Below are 22,239 nucleotides of genomic sequence, written 5' to 3'. Positions count from 1 at the left end.
TTTTTCATAATGACATAATGTATCAAGCTCTTTAATTATTGCATCTTTTCGCGACCGCGCGGCTTGCGCCTTAAAAGTTCGCATTCGCTGAGGCTTGTTGGCGCTCGCGAGGGTCGCGAGTCGCGAGGATAACGCATGCGATGCCTTGAATTGATTCCTTAAATTGTATTATTAATATAAATTGTAATTTTAACGAAATTTTAATTTTATATATACGCCATGGTAGTAGCTTGCATATTTTTTTTTTTTTTTAGTCTGAAATCTTCTGATAATTTTAATGGCTCTATATTAAGTTACTTTGATTTGGCGTGCACAGTGCGGTAGCAGTGTGCACGAGCAATTGTTTTGCTATTTGAAACTTATTATTTTGTTGTTGCTACTATTTTTAATCGCTTTGGAAAGTTAGAAAGAATCAACGCGCGCAAATTGCGAGAATAAAAGGAATAACAAGATTAAAAAGAATAAGAAGAAATAGTAGAGCGGATGACTATATCAATGATTCTACAAGTATTTGTAATATACATATATGTATGTATATATAATTCAGGTATAGACTAGATATATGCGATTAATATACGTTTTTAAAATTTTGATATGAGATTGAATATTGAGGATAACCTAGCAGAAAAGTCGTAACAACCGTTTTGGAAGTTTATATAATTGACATTGTTAATAACAAACAAAATTGTTAACAAGTATACGAGGTGTGTTCAAAAAGTATCGCGAATTTTGAATTTTCGCGGGTTACGTATATTCGAATTTCGATCTTTTTGTGGCGTTATGTTGGTACTCATGTCTCTCACTTATGCCGACAAGCTCGGCCATTTTGAATGTTCACTTAATTGTTGACAGCTGCTTTGCTTGCACGTGTTTTGGATCGTCTTCGATTTTTACCTATTCAAAAAAATGGATCAAAGAACCTGTATCAAATTTTGTGTGAAAAACGAAATTAAGTGCGCGGATGCATTCCGAATGTTGACTGTGGCATACGGAGAAGCTACCTTGGACCGAAGCAACGTTTATCGGTGGTACAAAATGTTCTCAGAAGGCCGAGAAGATGTGAACGACGAAGAGCGTGCCGGACGCCCGAGCACTTCAACAAAAGACGAAAAAATTAATGAAGTGGAGAAAATGGTATTGGCCAATCGTCGAATCACCGTTAGAGAAGTTGCTGAGGACCTAAACATATCGATTGGCTCGTGCCATTCGATTTTTATCAATGATTTGGGCATGAGACGGGTCGCCGCGAAATTCGTACCAAAATTGCTCAATTGCGACCAAAAACAGCATCGCATGAACATTGCTAATGAGATGTTGGACTCTGTCCGCGACGACCCAAATTTGCTCCAGAGGGTCATAACTGGTGACGAATCGTGGGTTTATGGTTATGACGTGGAAATCAAAGCTCAATCATCTCAATGGAAGCTGCCGCACGAACCAAGACCGAAAAAAGCGCGCCAAGTTCGGTCGAATGTGAAAGTTTTGCTGACAGTTTTCTTCGATTGCAGGGGCGTGGTGCATCATGAGTTCTTGCCACAGGGTAGAACGGTCAATAAGGAATATTACCTGCAAGTTATGCGCAATTTGCGCGAAGCAATCCGCCAGAAATGCCCGGATTTGTGGAAGAACAAAAATTGGCTTTTGCACCACGATAACGCCCCTGCTCACACATCGTTGCTTGTGCGCGACTTTTTGGCCAAAAACAACACACTAATGATGCCGCAGCCACCGTATTCCCCAGATCTGGCCCCCTGTGACTTTTTCTTGTTCCCTAAACTGAAGAGGCCCATGAAAGGACGACGTTACGCTACGCTTGACGAGATAAAGACGGCATCGAAGGAGGAGCTGAACAAGATAAAAAAAAAATGATTTTTTGAAGTGCTTCGAAGATTGGAAAAACCGTTGGCACAAGTGTATAATATCTCATGGGGATTACTTTGAAGGGGACAAAATAGATATTCATGAATAAATAAATAATTTTTGAAAAAACACAAAATTCGCGATACTTTTTGAACACACCTCGTATCTGTCTAGGATTACATGCTTCCTTTATTGTATATAGTCTTTATAATTAAAAGCCTTAATATATAGTATGATATTAAAAAATGATATTAAAAAGATTACTTTATGTTATTACCTTTAGATCGTCTGGATGACGAATAAAAACCATAGGAACAAATAAGTTCCATATTTTGAATATTGGATAATATTGGTTACTTAATGTAATTAAAAGCTGCCAGAGAAAATCTGAAAAATGTGTAAGTATTAATATCTCATATAGTATAAGGATTTTTTTAAATATACTTTTATCTTAATGTCTCTACTTTTTATATCGATACTTTAGTAAACCTTTAGTTTATCTCATTGTTTGTAACATTATATATTTAAAAAAATTTTGCAGAAAATTGTAACTTACCTGCTGATTTAAATAACATAAGGTTTCTATAAATTGGAAAATGTTTTGGTCCTGGAATTTTGTTTATCAGACTTATTTTTAAGGTCCAGGATTGCCACATCATACGCGTATATCCGATCCACACCAATATACAGAATAATGTAAAACACAATATGATGACAATCATTGCAGGTATTATCTATAATGACATTATAACATTACATTAAAGGGCGGTGTTCAAAAACATTAAAAATATCATATTATGTTTGTTGATTAATGTTAAACAGGCATAAAGTGATATTTCTAACGATATATTTCTATCTCTAGTCTTTAAATGTAAAAAAATTTTAAACAATAAAAATTAAACATTTATAACTTTGTGACAAAATACTGTGTTTTTTTAAACTAAACCGTTTTTTAAAAAACTATTTTTGAGCTATTACCCACTTTATGGCATATTACCCACTTTTTTCTTCCACCGATTATGCAGTGCGTCACATTTTTATAAATCACGTCCTAAGTACTAAACATTTTATTACTTTGAACGTAGAATTAAACAACACTTTAACGACAAATATAATCGTTTATCTTTCAATACAAAGTATTGATTATAATCAAAGTTATTCAATAAAATGAAAATGAGTGCCGTATTACCCTCTTTTCCTCTACATGTAGTAACAGAGTAATAATAAAGCAATAATAATCACACAATATTGTATATTTTATTTCTGCTTTTTTATGTTCTTGTGATTATTATACATGTGACTAATATAAGTATATTTTTAACATATTTACATTCCGAAATTGCATTTTTTTAAAATTTAATTTTTACTAGTTTGTTTTCAAAGATTGTGCAACCAAAGTTACACACACATATATATATATATATATATATATATATAATATAATTAAACTTTTTGCATGTAGCCAAAAGAGATTCTAGCGCTATTTTCACATTTATCTATGTTTTAAATAATATATATTTAAATAATATATATTTGATCATTTAAGTTTCTTATACTGTCTATTTTTAGTTACGATTAGACGCGCATTGAGCGCGCGCTATTCAACTTTTTGTTTTTTACTTTATTAAGTAATTCTACAGTTATTTGTTATATTACTTATATTAATTAAACAATTAGTAAATAACAAATTGCAGACGCAGAAAAGAAGCTTCAACGAAATAAGTCTTCAATACACATCTTTGAAATAGAATTAAGGATTATTATTCATTACCGATATTGATTAACATTCAGATTGTAGTCCTCTCATTTCAACATTGTTAATAATGGCAGAAAAATCTGCGAGGTAATATATTTTATTCTTTTACTATTTTTTTTGTCAAATATTTCTAATACTTCGTTCAACAATTACTGTTAACTAACATCATATTAAAGCTAAGCAATAAGAAAAGGTTGGTTTATGATTAAATAATATATCTTTATTTAATTATAAAAGCGATTTTTCTGCACAATAAAGTGTTAGATTTCAGCTATTTTAGATTTTTGCAATAGTTTTTGTTGCTAATATTTTGCTACTATTTTACTTGTGTCACTATTATTTTAGAGTGTTAATTTTATTTTATGCTCATATGATGTTCGGCGTACTTTTTTAATATTTTTTCGAAATCAAGTGATGAAAGAAACAATAACATATCTCTTCTTTCTGAAGAAAAAAATAATGTACCTAAAATGATTAATAGTGTCAACTTTAAATGGTTCAATTTATTATCTCTTTGGGTTTTAGTTTTATAAATTCAAATATATTTTGTTATTATAAAAAAAACTGCTATAAAATATCTGAACATAATTTTAAAGTAATTTTAAGTATCAAACTTTGTTTAAAATAGTATGTCATGATTTGCGAAGAGTTAGATTTATAATAATGATGTGTTGATAATATTTGTAAAAATTTAAAATCGAGAAATTCCGTTCGTATTTTTTAAGAAAGAGAAGTGGTGTGGTTGCTAGGTGATAGGTTGTTGTTGACAAAAATTCGAGTGTCGGTGTAGTTAGTTTTAAAAAGTAGAGTTGAGAGTTAGTTGGTGATTTTATCACGATCGGAAAATATCTATGAGATAAATAATAAGATTTTGTAAAGTGTTCGGGATCGCGGCTGGTCGGGCGCATCACGCTCATCGCGCGTGACGGCTCTTTTCCCGCTCGCTCAGCGGAATGCTGCTGGCGAGCGGTGAAGCCGTGATTGCCGAGTGGCGAATTCCTGGTTCTGACAAACAATAACAGCGAGCCTTCTCGAAGGATCTACGGACTTCGGTAACTGTCGTATTTACTGAATTCCTACCGGGGTCTTTCGGGGAGGATCGCTGTTTATATAAGTCGAAAATCTCGGGCGCGGCACGCAGTTCTTAGAGAGCAAATCGAGCGACTTGTAATCGACGCTGTAGGCCGATCTGCTTTGGCTAACCGGGCTTCACTTCTGGCCGTCCCCTCTTTTCGTTTCCCGCCGAATTTCGTTGCTCTGCCTCTCACTCGCTATACTGCCTCCGCTCGCGCACATTCGCTGGTCCTTCGAGCCGGATTCTCTTGTTGCTGGTGCCGGTGTTGGAGTGAGTGCAGTGACGGTGAAGTGACTCAATAATCCTGCAAGCGGCATCCGTTATTGGAGTGAAATGAGTCACCCTGTGGAAGATCTCGTGCAAGCACAGCACAACTTGTTCGGGTTGCTTTCGCGATCGTATGAGAATATGAAGAAAGCAGGAGAAGCTAATATCACACTCGGACTATTGGAAGCCCGCCTCCAGACGTTGGAAGGTTATTGGAGTAAGTTCGTGACACGTCATGAGCAGTTGCTCATGGAGTACGGGGACGACCTTGAGGGGCACGAGTATGTGACAGACGACTTGATGCTCAAGGCGGACATTTCTTATCACACGCAGAAGGGCAAGTATCTGGACGACATGCGCGCGATAACTAGTCCGGGCAAAGCGGCGGTCGCCGCGCCCGATGCTGCCGTCGCAGCAGCCGCTCCCGCTGTCGCGGTGGCGGCTCCCGTCGCTACGAAGTTGCCTCGCATTTCCATACCTCAGTTTTCCGGACGGTATGAAGACTGGCCAGCCTTTCGCGACCTCTTCATTTCTCTAGTAGTCCGAAACCTGTCCGCCTCGTCGGTGGAGAAGCTGCACTATTTCAAAACGAGTTTGAAGGGGGAAGCGGAACAGGTGACTCGACAACTGCCAACAACGGACGCTAACTTTGAGCGTACCTGGCGTGCCCTGGTCGATCACTATGAGAACAGGAGGCTCCTGGTGCGGTTCTACATCTCCAGGCTGCTATCACTGACTAAGATGAAAGGTGAGTCTGCTGCCGAGTTACGCAAAATCTATCATTGCGTGCAGACTACCTTAGGCTCATTGGAGGGGGTCGGTCGACCCTTGGCGCGGAGTGACGATCTTTGCGTGCAACTAATCACGGAACTTCTTGACACGGTGTCGCGGCGCGAGTGGGAGACGCAGCTCAGCCGGACGACGGAACCGCCGTCTCTCGATGAGTTGCTTGTTTTCGTTAATCAACGGATGCGTACCCTCGAGTCTCTTGCACCCGCGAAGAGCGAAACGAACGCTTCCAAGGGCAGTTCGAGTTCTACCCGGTCGAGGACCGCGTTGCAGGTCCGTAAGCAGGACAGTCAGCGAGGCCGCTGCTTCCTATGCAATGGTGAACATTACGTGCGGCAATGCGAGAAGTATCTCGGGAAATCGGTGGCAGAGCGCAGGCAGTACGTGGAGGCGAATAATTTGTGCGTGAATTGCCTCGGGAGGCATAAGTTATCCGAATGCCCGTCGCGGAAAACATGCTTATCGTGCAGCGAGCGTCACCACTCGACGTTGCATGACGCCTTCGTCGCCGTCGCTGCGGTCACGGTTCACGCCACAACACCGAGACCAGCTGCTGCTGTCGCCACGCTTGTGATGACCGCGCGCGTCCGCGTAACCGACCGACACGGTGTCAATCACTTCGCGCGGGCTCTGATCGATCCTGGGGCTGAGTCCTCGCTGGTGACGGAGTCATTGGCGCAGCGACTCCGGCTGCCCCGTTCGCACACTTCTGTGGCGGTATTCGGGGTCGGTGGTGTCCAGACGGGTGTTGCCCGCGGCCGAGTTGACTTGCGCGTCTCGCCTCGCCGGGAGGGCTCTCCGATTGTTGTGTCGGCACTGATCTTCCCTCGCTTGCCGCTCTACGAGAGCGATATGCAGGCCGACAGTACGGGGTGGCCTCATCTCGCTGGCCTGGCTCTCGCTGACCCGGACTTTCTGAGGGCGGACCCGGTGGACATCCTCTTGAGCGCGAACGTGTACGCCGCCATCCTCCAGACCGGGCTGCGGAAGGGCGGGCCTGGCCAACCTGCGGCGCAGCGGACATCATTTGGCTGGCTTCTCGTGGGGCCCGTCGGCACGGCGGAGACTCCTCCGCGTGCTCTGACCTTGCAGTGCCGTGTTGAGGACGACCTCGCTTCTTTGGTGAGAGGATTCTGGCAGCAGGAGGAGCTGCCTGTGGGACCCGCACCTCTCACTCCGCTCGACCAGGAGTGTGAGGACCTGTTCCGTCGCACGCATCGCCGTCAAGACGACGGCCGTTACATCGTGCGCCTCCCGGTGATTAACCCGCTGCCTGACTTGACTGCTACGAAGCGCGCTGCCTTGTGCGCTTTTACGGGGACGGAGAAGAGGTTCGCTCGAGATGACCGACTGCGCGAGCTGTACCTCGACTTCATGCGAACGTATGAGGAGTTCGGACACATGGTTCGCTCGGACGCTGCAACGGGAGCCAGAGTGAGCTATTTACCTCATCATGGCGTACTGCGTGAGGCCAGCTCGACCACTAAGCTGCGCGTGGTATTCAACGGCTCTGCAGCTGGCTCCTGCGGAGAGTCGCTGAATCGGAGCCTCCTGGTGGGTTTGAATCTGTTACCTCCGCTCGCTGACGTCTTGCTGCGCTGGCGATTGCATCGCTACGTCCTGGCCACGGACGTAGAGAAGATGTATCGCCAGATTCTGGTCCACCCTGAGGACCGGGACCTCCAGCGCATCCTTTGGCGGTCTAGCGCCCGGGATGAAGTAGCGGAGTTCCACCTGAACACCGTGACATACGGCTTAGCGTGTGCGCCGTTCCTGGCCATGAGCACTCTCCGCCAGCTGGCCGACGATGAAGCGGACAACTACCCGCTGGCGGCTCAAGCTCTCTGTCGGGACGTCTACATGGATGACGTCTTAACAGGTGCCTCGAGTCTGGAGGAGGCGTTTGAGCTACGCCGACAGTTGACCGACCTGTGCATGGCGGGCGGCTTCCCCCTGCGCAGGTGGTCGACCAACGAGACGCGAATCTTGCAAGACGTTCCAGCGGAACACCGCATGCAGCAGGCGCTGCGAGACTGGGGACCGCACGAGACACACGGTACCTTGGGCTTGCGGTGGCATCCCGCTACTGACGAATTTTCATTCACCATCCCTGCTATCTCTTTGACCGAGGTGACAAAGAGATCGGTACTGTCCTTTACTGCTCGACTGTTTGATCCTCTAGGTTGGCTGGCTCCGGCAGTGATGCGAGCCAAGATCGCCTTCCAGTCGACTTGGCTGATGGGTCTCGACTGGGACGATCCTCTCGACGAGGGGGCGGGACAGCTGTGGCGCGAGTACGAGGCTGCTCTTCCCCGTCTGCGGGATGTACGAATTCCGCGACGATTGGACGCCGGTTTGTTGAGCGGTGACATGGAGCTCCATGGCTTTGCCGACGCCTCTGAACGCGCCTATGCTGCTGTCACCTACTTGCGGACGGGCTCTGGTGCGACCTGGAGGACCTGCCTTATCGCGGCCAGGACAAAGGTCGCGCCCTTGAAACTTGTGACTCTGCCAAGGTTGGAGTTGTGCGCTGCTACACTTCTTGCAAGACTGGCGGCGCATGTCCGAGCTACGCTCGGTCTTGACCGGACGGCGATGCATTTGTGGTTGGACTCTACGGTCACTCTGGGCTGGGTACGCGGCCACCCGACTCGGTGGAAGACCTTTGTAGCGAACCGCGTTGCTGAGATTCAGACCAGGGTCCCTGACGCTCAGTGACATCATGTGTCTGGCTCGGAGAATCCGGCGGACTGTGCGTCCCGCGGACTTGCGCCGGGAGAGCTGGTGCATCACCCGCTCTGGTGGCGTGGTCCGGGTTGGCTCCAGGCGGAGTCGACGTCCTGGCCGGATGCTGATCGGGGGACTCCTGGTGACGGCTGGCCGGAGGAGAGAGTTCACGCGCGCAGGCGGCCAGGACCACGTCCGTCGGCGTGGAGGAGCCTGCTGAGCTCTCGCGCTTCTCGAACTTCAATCGGCTGCTGAGAGTGACGTGGTGCCGGCGGTGGTTTCTTCTTAGACCGACTGCTACGCCCGCGGCCATGGAGGACGGCCGGGAGTCGATATGGAGGCGAGCTACTGACGGACGAGAACTGGAGGAGACGAGGTTAGCTTGGATTCGACAAGTCCAGGCTGACCACTACCGGTTGGAGCTGGGAGTCGTGCGGCGGGGTCAGCCTCTGCCGGCGTCCAGCCCTCTTGCCCGATTTACCCCTCTTTTGGGTCACCAGGGTCTACTGCGCGTGGGAAGTCGCCTTAAGCACGCACTTCTCGCTTATGACGAGCGACATCCAGCGCTGCTGCCTGGGGACTCTCATTTTGCCCGGCTGGTGGTGGAAGACTGCCACTGACGCACTTTACACGGCGGAGTTCAGATGACCCTGGGGATGGTTCGTCAGCAATACTGGGTTCCCCGGGGACGAGCGGTGGTGAAGAAGTGGCTGCACCGTTGCGTGGTTCGCACTCGATGGAGGGCGACCATTCCCCAGCAGCTAATGGGCAGCCTTCCACGGGAGAGAGTAACAGCGGGGAGGCCCTTCCTCGACACCGGCGTTGACTACGCCGGCCCAATTCAGCTGCGAACAACCAAAGGACGAGGCCAGCGGGCCTACAAGGGATTCATCGCGGTCTTCGTCTGCCTGTCTACCCGTGCCGTGCACCTGGAAGCGGTGTCCGACTACACTGCCGACGCTTTTCTGGCGGCCTTGCGTCGGTTCGTTTCGCGCCGTGGTCTCTGTCGAACCTTCCGTAGCGATTGCGGAACCAACTTCGTCGGCGCCGACGCGCAGTTGCGGAGTTTCTTCGCCCCTGGTAGCCCTGAGTTGCGTCGGATCGTCGGACGGCTTGCGAGCGATCGTATTAAGTGGCTATTCAACCCTCCGTCAGCGCCTCATTTTGGCGGAATCTGGGAGGCCGTCAAGTCCTTGAAGCACCACCTGCGGCGAGTGCTGGGGGACTCGACCCTGACCTTCGAGGAGATGAGCACCCTTCTCGCTCAGGTGGAAGCCTGTCTGAATTCGCGACCGCTCCAGGCCTTGTCCGACGATCCTGATGACCTCGCCGGCCTCACGCCGGGTCATTTCTTGGTGGGATCCCCTTTTTCGGCCGTGCCTGAGCCTTCAATGCGGGAGTTGCCGGCGAACCACTTGACTTGCTGGCAGCTTCTGCAACAAATGCGTGACCATTTCTGGGACCGATGGTCCCGTGAGTATCTTCACTCCCTCGTCCATCGACCGAAGTGGCGGAGGGAGGTCGCAGATTATCGTAGGACGCCTGTGTCTCCTCCGAAATAAGAGCACTCCTCCGTCGCGCTGGCCACTCGCGCGAATCGTGCGGGTGCACGTAGGGGAGGATGGCCAGATTCGCGTAGTCACTGTCCGGACGGCTGCGTCGGAGTTCACGCGACCAGTAGTCAAGCTCATATTATTGCCGGTTGGAGAGGGCGATCAGAACCGGGAGTCGCTTGACTAGCGCCGAGAGTGGTCTCCGGAGACGCTTTAGCATTTTGTAATTATCATTGACTCGACCTGGACCGATCGCCCTGGCTCGGGCGAGGCGGGCGGGATGTTCGGGATCGCGGCTGGTCGGGCGCATCACGCTCATCGCGCGTGACGGCTCTTTTCCCGCTCGCTCAGCGGAATGCTGCTGGCGAGCGGTGAAGCCGTGATTGCCGAGTGGCGAATTCCTGGTTCTGACAAACAATAACAGCGAGCCTTCTCGAAGGATCTACGGACTTCGGTAACTGTCGTATTTACTGAATTCCTACCGGGGTCTTTCGGGGAGGATCGCTGTTTATATAAGTCGAAAATCTCGGGCGCGGCACGCAGTTCTTAGAGAGCAAATCGAGCGACTTGTAATCGACGCTGTAGGCCGATCTGCTTTGGCTAACCGGGCTTCACTTCTGGCCGTCCCCTCTTTTCGTTTCCCGCCGAATTTCGTTGCTCTGCCTCTCACTCGCTATACACCTCCGCTTGCGCACATAAAGTCTTATAAAAAAGATCTTCTTGGCTTTTGGTATTATAAGATATTTATTCGTTCGGCATTTATATAAAGAAGAATCATAAAGCATTTTGATTTGTTAAGCCATTTGGGCGGAGTGATTGCCGTTCGGGTGAAAGAGTCTAAGAAATTAAGGGGGACGTCCCGTATTTCCTACCATTCGGGTGAGGAGTTTTATTTTAACAGTTATAATTGAACCTATTGGAAGTTACCTATTTGAACATCCCCGTTCTTTATTAAGAAAGAAGAATAATTATATTGAATATGGATTTTCCCAAGAAAACATTGTAAATATATTAAATTAATATTTAAATTAATTTTCATCTGAAGGTATTGTAAATAAGGTATTGTAAAAATATATGTTATTAATATAAATCTGTTATAATAAAGTTATTGTCTGAGGCTCATTTTTAAAAAACATAAACATATAATTCCTTAACATTATATAAAATATTCGTTTTATTTTATCTTTGAAAAATATAATATTAATTAAACATTTTCACATTCCAACTATTCTTCACATTTTTGGTCCTTCGAGCCGGATATTAATAAGTGGTTTAAGTAGTCATATTTAAAAATGAGGCTCAGTCATATTGAAATTCATATTGAACAACAATTTGCGCATTCTGAATTAATAGCTCATTCATACGATAATTTTGTGAAAGATGCATTATCTGAAATTACATTACAAAGAATTAATGCACGCTTATCCATTTTAAAAGATGATTGGGAGCGTTTCTGTTTAGAACACAAAGCCATTTTAATAGCATTTTGCGAACTTAATAACGAAGACAGATTTGCAATAAAATCTCATTTATACTTTTTGTCAGATCTTTATTCATTAACTCATCAACGTTATGTTGATGCAATCGATCGTATAAATACTTTAATCGAGCATGATCAGGGAAACGCTCCAAGTACATCTTCTTCTCAAACCGCGGCATTTGCTTCTTCCAGTTTACCAGTGTTCTTTCATCATGCTCGGCTCCCACGAATTAATCTTCCTAAATTTAATGGCACTCCATTGAATTGGTTGCTGTTTAAAGATTTATTCAATTCACTTGTCATTAAAAATCCAAGCTTGTCTTCTGTAGAAAAACTACAATACTTAAAAACGAGTTTAATTGGTTCTGCTGCCTCATTATTAAAGAATACAACTTTATCAGCTGAAAATTTCCAAAAATCGTGGGAAGCATTAAATTCTTTCTATGAGAATAAACGTTTATTAGTAAACGCAGCATTACATTCTTTACTTAATATCAAACGCATGACGAAAGAATCAGCTGCCAAATTGGAAAAATTATATACATATATTATGCAAAATATAGAACGTTAGAAAGTTTACAATGCCCAGTATTTTCTTGGAATGATTTTCTAATTTTTATAATATTACAACGTATTGATTCCGAATCTGTAAAAGCGTGGGAACAACATCTTGGTTCAACGAAAAAGCTTCCTGCTTGAGTACAATTTACTGAATTTCTTGTTTCTTGATTATTATCCTTAAAAGCTTATGAGAAATCACGCTCAGGAAAAATTGATTCGCAACCATACCAGGGCACCGTTAAATCGCATTATCACAGGGAAATTAACAGGGACTAATAATATTAATATGAAATCATGTCCAATTTGCAAAGAAAAACATTATATAGTATCATTTCCAAAATATTCAAACAAAACTGTACAGCAGCGTATAGCCATTATTAAGAAACATAAACTTTGTTTTAACTGTCTCGGTTACCATATTATATGTCAAAGTACAAAACGTTGTTTTAAATGTGCAGCAAAACATCATTCGCCAATTCATCAAATATCTTCCAAAACTTCAGTAAAGTCCAACACAAACAAAACTGTTAATTCTTCCGATCAACCTGAATCTCAAGTCCTACATTCTTCTGTGAAAAAGATTACTGGAATTTCGAGCATTTTATGAGCAACAGCTATTGTGAAGGTTTCTTAATTTCAAGGAAGGATCTTTGAAGCAAGGGTATTAATCGATCAAGGATCCGAGATTTCTCTAATTTCAGAACGTCTCGCTCAACGTTTGCATTTATCACGTGTATCTTCAAAAGTAGCTCTTGTAAGAATTGGAGCCCAACGAACAATAAAGACAAAAGGTTTTACAACCTTTAATATATCACTACACTTTGAATCCAACTTTAATTGCTCAATATCAGCTCATATTCTTTCGAAACTTACTACATTTTCTTCTTCTGTGGCCGCAGAACCATATCCATGGAGTCATCTTTCCAATTTAAAATTAGCTGATCTGGAATATTATCGCCCTGGCTCAATTGATATAATTCTTGGAGCTGATGTTTTTGGACGTATTATACAAGATGGAATTATTAAAGGTCCAGAAGATTCTCCCATAGCACAAAAAACTACACTAGGATGGATATTATCAGAACCGACAAAAATAAATGAAACTTTATCTGATGTTCACGGATGTTGTTCTTCATTTCATGTTTTACGCGAAGAAGATCTGTATAATTTGTTACGTCAATTTTGGACTTTAGAAGAATTCTATTCAAAAAAGGAATCATCTCTCTCTTTAGAAGAGCAAGAGTGAAAAACATTTTTCTACTACACATTCAAAAGATAATCAAGGTCGATATATACTAAAACTTTTTTTCAAAAAACCTGTAAAAAATTTAGGAGATTCTTATTTAAAAGCATCAAGATTAATTGCAAAATTATTCAGTCAATTTAATCAAAAACCTAAATACGCTCAAGCCTACTCAAATTTTATTAAGGAATACGAGGAATTACAACATATGCGATTAGTTAATGAAGATCAAGTTAATAAGCCTCTGCATACTTATTATCTTCCTCACCATGGAGTTTTGATGATATTTATTACTTCGGCTTATTTTACATGCCAAGAAGGGACTTGGTTTACAATGAGTTCCTTACCACACGCATCCATCCATAACCTATACTTTCGTCTCGCTACCGCTGCCTACCTACCTACCCCTACCCTACTATCTTATGCTCATTTCTTTCCTTTCTTTGCGCTCATAGTGCTAACTATACCTTCCTATACTTTTTCATTTACCTATCCTAGGTATAGCATGGCGCAACAGTCCACCCAGGCAAACAAACACCGTACCACATACAGCAAGTCTGTCCACCCGAACGAACCCCAGCACCACACCGTCCTCCTTCCTATATCTATACCTATGCTTATGCCAAATTCTGTTTCTATCTTAACTCCTAATTTACATTCTTCTTCCGTGTATCCTTACAACCTTCTTTCTTTGTAACTCCATTCCTTGGTTCCTCCTTTCCTTCTTCTCGGTTCTTCTTTTCCCCTTTTTTTCTCTCCTTTCTTTTCTTTCTTGCTTCCTATACCAAATATCTTTAATAATCCTTAATAATCCTTGTAGCCTCCTTTTCACCCAGCCTTACAGAGATTACTTAATATCTCCACGCAGAAATGCAGAATTTCAGAAATTACGCATCTTATGGGATAGTTCCAGTACAACGTGACAAGAATTACCCTCAGTGTGAACTTGTTGCTGCAAGGGAGATTCACGGCGCTCTTCCGTCTCTTCTGCATCCACCTCTGTTGTCTTATTCCATACTATCCTTCTTCAACCTCTGTATGTACAGTCTCCAAAGGCAAAAGATCCGGCTCCGTTTCTCCTTCTCCTTTAATAATCCAACAGCCTCCTTTTTTCCAATTCTTACTAAAATTCCGGTTCCTCTTTCCTTTTTGCTTACCCCACTGTCGCCTCCTTATCCTATATATTTATTCTAGTTCCTTTTCCTTTTTCTCCCTATACCACTTTTTCTATCCTTTATGCTTCATAACCTCAGTCTCCTGTACCTTTCTCTCCATCCTTTATGCTTCTTAACCTTAATCTCCAACGGCCGGTGATCAGAGTTCCCTCGGTCTCCTTCTTCCTGTACCAAGCCATCCAGGGTCCTTAATTAACTAATTACTTATACAATTCAACTATACCTTTACATTTCCTTTTCCTCTACGTTTACTTTTACTTTTACAATTACAATATCTATATTTATGTCTATACCTGATCCTATTACCTAACTTACGTTCTAATTTCTAATTTCTTTTGCTACTTCTTTCCTATAATATCACTCTTCTCACCATCTCCTTACATTCCTTCCAATCTTCTTTCCTTTCATTCATTCATTCTCTCATGTACCATATGTCACTCATTCTCCATAAACCATTCTACCTAATTCCTTGCATTACTTATCGCCTTTTCTTTCCTATAGCTGTTTCTGCCTTTATTTCTAACCTTTTGTTCCTCTAACCTATTCTCCTTACACTCTTTCTCTTTACCCTTTTTATTTTCCTTACCTTCCAAGTTTAATTCCTACCTTATCGGCCCTCCCGGATTCTCCCGCCTCATTGTCCGCCCTAACCTATTCCTGTTCCTTCCGCCTATGTCTCATATCTCCTCAATTCCTTTTCCCCTACATCCGTCTCCAATTATCCATCTTCTCTGCCTTCTTATCTCTCTAATTCGTACCTCTTTACTTTCTAATACTTCCTAATATACTACAAACACTCATACTCAGCCTCACACTATCTCCATCCTCATCCACACACCATCGCGCCACCTAACCAAGTCCCACCATGGAGTTTTAAGAGAACAAAGTTCTACAATAAAATTAAGAGTTGTTTTTAACGGATCGTGTTCCACAACTACGGGATTTTCTTTAAATGATTTGCTCCATTCCCCAGCCAGAAATGATTAGTCGAATCGACGTCGATGCGTCGATAAATGGTCGATGGTCGAAAACTAGTCAATATTTTTATCATTTTCTATTTTGTCATAAAAATTGTTTATTGAGTAATTGCAAATATTTTTGTAAAATTTCTATTAACTTTCATTCAATTTTACGTAGATTAACATAAATTGGAAGGCGAAGTATATATATATTTTACTTTTTTATTACATTGTTTTTATGCACTAAAAAGTCGAGATATCGGAATGCGATATGTGTTCTTTTGCATACACAATTAAATCAACATATAACCTGTATATAATCTTGATCTGCAAATTGTGTGGAGATGCATACATCATTTGCATGATTTAACAACTTTTTAATAGCAATAAATGGATCTTAAAAATTGTTACATTTGTTATAAAAAAATGACACTCGGGAAAAATTTTTTTTATATATTATTATTATATAATTATGTACACTTATATGTAAAATATGTCCGTATATATAATTATATTATATGTAATTATATACAATTTTATATAATTATATGTATATTTATTTACATATAAAGATACATAACACTAATACAAATTACATGTAAGTATATATAATCGTATATTTTTATGTTTGGACATATTTTATATATAAAATGTTTTTCCCCGGGCATTTAAAATGAATATATCACTAAGCTGCACTAACACTTTTCATACACATGTATATTTATAATAATTTTCATATCTTATAACATTTATAATTATTATAAGAATTCATCATATTTGAAATTTTTCTAAAGAAATTTTTAAAAACCTTAAATATTGTCAAATTTTATAAGCTTTCTATGTAAAATGAGAAATGCAGAAAAAAGATTTTTTTATTATTTTTTTTATTATTACATTATTATATTATTATTAAATATATTCCCGAAATGCGCCCACATTGATCATTATCGTGCAAACAAGGTTGATAAATTACGTCTATTACTATTATTGAACGGCAGTGTACGGTAATATAAGTATGCATCACTTACGCTACGCTTTTAGACTTGGCGCGAATTGCAATCGTGTCTCTTGAATGGTTGCGTCTTACAGTTGAGTGAGCGCTCACTGTTATTGGTGTATTCTTCAAGAGCTAAAGGTCTGTTTGAATATTTTACTATGTTGATTTGATTTTATGTTTTAATTGTGAAATAGTTTGTTCTAGTTAAATAATGTTTTTTTTTTATTTACATTATTATATTAGGTATATTATTTTTCACAAATGAAAGTAAAAGCCAAAGAAGAATTTAAAGTGAATGATAGTGAAGTATTGTATTCAGTTATGGCTGCAGCTATTAGTAATTCTCTTTCATGTAAATACAATTTTCGAAGCGATGGCAATCAAAAGAGACCTTTTTGCAAATTACTGTTGTGGGAAGTGATTATAGGTGAATACATATTACTTTATATATTTTATTAGTATTTTTTATAATAGTAAGAAAATACTTTGTTTTCAAATATTTCTTATTTGTGTCTAGTAATTTTACACAAAACATTTTATTTCTAGGCGCAATTCATAACAAGAGACCTAATGTATTTGTTACGGATTTATCATTATACATAGGACAATGGTTAAAGAATGCTCTATATCAAAAACAAGATGATGAAAGTTTTGGAAGACGTGATAAAAAGTTCAAAGAAACAGATAAGCATTTCTAATTATATTTTGTTTGGCAAATACACATATGCATTTATATTTTCACTCAACATTTTATTCACATATTAAAGTAATATATTACAGTAATAAATAGCATTTCGATATTACTCAAGTTCACGTTAATATTACCTGTTATAATCTCATCTCTAGATATTCCCAGTGAGAAATGATGACAAAATCGACGTCAATTCGACATCGATTCGATATCAAAATCATCAAAATGATATTATTTCGATTTGATAGATCATTTCTCGCTGGAAATTAGTATTAATTCGACATCAAATCGACATCAAATCGACTTGTCGATGACTGGTCGAAATTCAAGCCCATTTTTAAGTCGAATCAACTATACATTTTGACCGTCGATCGACTAGTGTTATCGACGTCGAATCGACGTCGATTCGACTAATCATTTCTGACTGGGTCTGGATCTAAATTACATAATGATCTATTTGACGTGTTGATTCGGTTTCGTCTTTTTCGTTACGTATTTTCTACCGATGTGGAGAAAATGTTTCGTCAAATAAAAGTCCATCCTGATCATTGGCCATTCCAGAGAATTTTATGGAAACATCCTAAAAAGGGCATTTGTATTTATGAGTTAACTACTGTTACTTATGGACTTGCTTGTTTTCCTTATTTATCATTACGAGTCTTTCTTCAACTGTTGGAGGACGAAGGAACCAAATATCCATTAGCAGTTCCCATACTCAAGGATGGAAGATACGTGGATGATATATTTGGCGGAGCTGACACAATTGAACAAACAAGAGAAATTGCTAAACAACTAACTAATTTATGCATGGCTGGCGGATTTAAATTGGCAAAGTGGATAAGTAACCATTCTTCAGTAATTGACTTCATTCCTGAGAATAAGCGAATAAACACTGTATCAATTAATTTCCAAGATAATTTCATTATTCGAACACTTGGTTTTGCTGGCAACCAGAAAAAGACATATTTCAATTCTCTGTTGAGATGCCTAATGTTTCTACGTGACGGCCGGATGACAGAGATCGAAATTTGACAAGTTAAATGTAACATAATTAAAGTGACATGGAGAGAGAGGGAGAGAGAGAGAGAGAGAGAGAGAGAGAGAGAAAATTTAAATAGGAATGTGCTGTCCATGTACTTTTGTCAGTCATTTGAGCGCAGGAGGCACCTCACGGAAACACCCGCGTGTAAAACAGTGAGTCGCGCCGCCCCTGTCTACCATTTGTACCTGACCCGTCATACGCTAACTAATTCTTATTGTAACTTGAAAACTAAGCTCCGGACAAATTTTTGCAAAAGGAAAAATCGTCTCAGAATTCGATTGCGAATGTGCCAGCTTCAGGACCAATAAGTTATTTTGACTCACCCTGTATACTGGACCCGTAGCTTTGCAAGGAATTATGGATAACCAAGATTACAAGCACTTCTTGCTTTTACACGCAGCTATTCGTGCACCATGTTCTTCTACACTCTTACCAACTATGATAAACTTTGCAAAGCTTGCATTAGAAAAATTCGTCGAGACCTGTTCATGCTTTTATAAGCTAACTTTTTTATCGTACAATGTGCATGCATTGCTGCACTTAGCACAAGATGCTGAACGCCTGGGTCCACTTGACACATTTTCGGCATTTCCTTACGAAAACAATATGACGTTCTTTAGAACGGTTTACAGAAAGCACAATCAATCTTTGCAACAGTTTGCCCTCAGACAAGCAGAAAGAGAGAAGAGGGAAGAACCTCGAATTGCCAATGCAATTAAAGTCTTCAAAAGGCACGTCAACGGTCTTTTATTACCTGCACAATTATCCTTGCACTGTGTCCAGTATAAAAAACTACAGACTGAGAAATTCTTCATTAACGTTGATTCTTTAAGCGATTGATGCATCATGTGAAATAATCGTTCTATATGTGTTGTACGCAATATTGTTGAAATTGATGACATCTATTATTTGATATTCAACAAATTTCAAATTGTCAGACTTGTATGATGTTGCTGTTCCATCATCCGCATTAGAAACTGTCTTGTGTTCTGCATTGTCTAACGATTTGGCGATAGCGTCATTGAATGATGTTAAGGCAAAATGTTATTTAATGCCATACTGGAGAGTCCAAAGTAGTAACGGATCAGATGCCACTGTTGATGAAGGAGAGGAGTTTGTTCCAGTTACGTTTGTTGTTTCATCTCTTATAAATTAGCTATAGTTTGCTAAATCTGTCTCACCAATTATGTTCACGCGTGCATGCACATACACATATGCGTACACGTAAATAAACTCACAACTATATACAGAGTTTTTATAAATAACCATTTTCATTTTTGGTTTACATTAATTCCATTATTGTCTTGACAGCTCACTTTTTGAGACATGCGTCATATAACAATTATCTTTTCTTTTTACTTATATTTTAATCTTTAATTTCTTTATTTCATATTTAAGATATAATTAAGCAGAACAATGAATCCGGGATATCGGAAAGTTTCTGTATCCACACGAGATACTATCGGAAAATTGATTCAAAGGAGACAGTTGAAACGGTAATTCTGCACTGTCAGATCTTTATATATTTCTTGTGAACTGAATATTATAGTCTTACAACTCCTCGTATGACATTAAACATTCCTTTTACGTTCTACAAGTATATGGCAATGTAAAAGTTCTACGATGTTCCTGTCATGTATTCGCAATGTAATGTTACTGTTATGTATGTGTGTACATCAGTTTAATGTGTGCGCTCAAGAACTACACTTCTAGTAGCGTGCACGCCTAAGGCTCCGCGAATAGGCTCGCGACACGCGTGCGACGATCGTGGATCGAGCAGGATTGGGGAGATATCGCAAGGAGCATGCGCGACAGGAAGAAGACGGAAGTCGACATTGATTCGAGATTCTTTGTACATACACACACTCGCTGTAACGGTTGTCGGACATTTTCTAAATATAGTGCTGTTTAATTATTCTACGCCTCCTGAGTTTCCTTTATGGTGATTTCCTTAAATACACAACAATTGGCGACGAGGATGGGATCGCCATAGTTCGTAATTCGTTCTAGTAAAGACATATTCTCTCCGCGGCGAAGCCGGCTAACCTGTGCGTGATCGCCACGTGCTGAGACTACAAAGGCTCGTGGTACGATTCGTGATACAAGGATCATGGCACAACCGACAATACCAGGATCTCTTGCCATCGAAGCTTTCGACCCGAATACTACATGGAGGAGATGGCTACAGCGTCTTCAAGGAGCCTTTCTGATTTTTGGAATCAAGGAACAGGCTCGGGTCCCGTACTTGTTACACTACGTGGGGCCCACGGCTTTTGATATGCTGAGTGATCGACTGGATCCGGTCGATCCTTTCACTGGCCAATACAATGACTTAGTACAAATATTACAAGATTATTACGCGCCGGCACCGCTTGAGATGGCTGAGAATTATTCATTTCATCAGCGGAAACAACAGGAGGGTGAGTCGGTACAACAATACGTTGCTGCATTAAGGAAACTCAGCATACATTGCAAGTTTGGCAATTACCTCAACACCGCCCTGCGGAACCAACTGGTTTTCGAGCTGCGAAATAAAGAGGCCCAAAGTCGATTGCTGGAGAAGAGTGATTTGGACTTCGAGGAGGCTGTTAGAGTCGCAGTTACAATGGAACTCTCCGACAAGAGCTCTACGCAGATGAAGGACACTAATACAGAGGCTGCCAGCGTGGACTACCTCAAGGCAGGCAAGAAACCTTCGAGGAAAAATGCAGGTGATAAAGGCCGATGCAGATGGCCACGAAAGACAATAATTACAGGCGTAATAATAATAATAAGTATTCTAACCAGTACAAAAATTCCAACATAAAATGTTACAGGTGCGGTAAAGGCCATTTGGCAAATAAATGTAATATTGATAGAAGTGTATGTTGCCACAACTGTGGGAAACTGGGGCACTTGCGTGCGGTCTGCTTCAGGGCTACGTCCTCCACTAATAATTTAGAAGAAATGCTCAGTTTAAAGCATGTGAACTACCGTGACAAATTCCTGTTGTCATTGGAAATTGAAGGAAAGAAAGTCAAGTTCGAGTTGGATAGTGGAGCGGCGGTTACAGTCATGTGTGAGTCTAAAGCGATCAAACTTTTCCCAACAGCGACCATTCATCATACAGACTTGAGATTAATTTCGTTTTGCGGCCGCGCACTTAGATGTAAGGGTTATATTACAGTTCGCGTTAAGTACAATTCTACAGTGAAAAATTTAAACATTTACTTAATTAACGGAGTTAGAATTCCTTTGTTAGAGCGAGAGTGGATTAGGCAACTCAATGTTTATGATTCATTAATCTGTAATGCACGGGTAAATAGTGTAACAATAGATTCACAAAGCAAATTACAAGAAATATTAGATAGATATCGGAACATTCGTTCTCCAGAATTCGCTTCAATTAAAAATACGCAAGTGCATTTAAAATTAAAGAAGGATACGTCTCCGGTTTTCATGCGAGCTCGACCGGTGCTTTTCAAATTATAAATGTTGGTTAATAAGAAGCTTGATATACTAGAAAAAGCCGGCGTTATCGAAAAAGTAGAGTCGTCAAAATGGGCTACACCCATCGTTCCAATTTTGAAGAAGGACGGAAGAATACGTATTTGCGGCGATTATAAAGCCACGCATTTGATTGTCGACGAGTATCCTTTTCCTACAGTAGATGAGTTGTTCTTAAAGCTTGCGAACGGAGAAAAGTTTTCCAAAATTGACTTGAAACAAGCTTACCTACAGTTAGAGACAGGGGCGGCGACTTTATGGTGGTGGGTATAAAGTACTCCACACCTAAGATTTTTCCAGGTATGGAATTCCACACCTGGAATACCGAAGAACAAAATTAAAATTAAATAAATTTTTTTCTGAATTATATATATATATATATATATATATATATATGTGTGTATACAGAGTGTTTGTTAATGGTTGTCCCCACGTTTTACCGAAAGAGCCGACGTGTGTTTTACCGACTGCACTTTTTTTATAAACAATTAAACGATTTCGGCTGGGACGCATCGGTGCGCCACCAGCGAACAGCGAGTCACGAATATTCCTGGTCGTAAGTGACAGCCTTGTGGCCT

General features: G+C 41.2%; 3 protein-coding genes across 3 annotated transcripts in view; 2 read left to right on the top strand and 1 right to left on the bottom strand.

Moving 5' to 3' along the window:
* LOC113002712 (cytochrome P450 4C1) overlaps positions 1-2,188 on the bottom strand; it is a 30,330-nt gene extending 28,142 nt beyond the window's left edge. Inside the window, exon 1 of the mRNA XM_039453157.1 lies at positions 2,138-2,188. Within this exon, the coding sequence (XP_039309091.1) occupies positions 2,138-2,170 (33 nt within the window). The 5' untranslated portion in view covers positions 2,171-2,188. The remainder of the gene's footprint in view (positions 1-2,137) is intronic.
* A 2,836-nt stretch (positions 2,189-5,024) lies between these two features.
* LOC113003719 lies at positions 5,025-8,465 on the top strand. Its single transcript, XM_026134324.2, has one exon. The coding sequence runs from the start codon at positions 5,025-5,027 to the stop codon at positions 8,463-8,465; it is 3,441 nt and encodes a 1,146-aa protein (XP_025990109.2).
* Positions 8,466-9,118: 653 nt separating this feature from the next.
* LOC105203505 lies at positions 9,119-10,036 on the top strand. The gene has a single exon (XM_011172306.2). It carries the CDS (start codon positions 9,119-9,121, stop codon positions 10,034-10,036), a length of 918 nt encoding a protein of 305 aa, XP_011170608.2.
* Positions 10,037-22,239: the final 12,203 nt, after the last annotated feature.

Source organism: Solenopsis invicta, chromosome 8, assembly GCF_016802725.1.
Source record: "Solenopsis invicta isolate M01_SB chromosome 8, UNIL_Sinv_3.0, whole genome shotgun sequence".
Lineage (NCBI taxonomy): Eukaryota > Metazoa > Arthropoda > Insecta > Hymenoptera > Formicidae > Solenopsis > Solenopsis invicta.
Note: the sequence above shows the minus strand (reverse complement) of the source record. Positions and strands in the feature narration are given on the sequence as shown.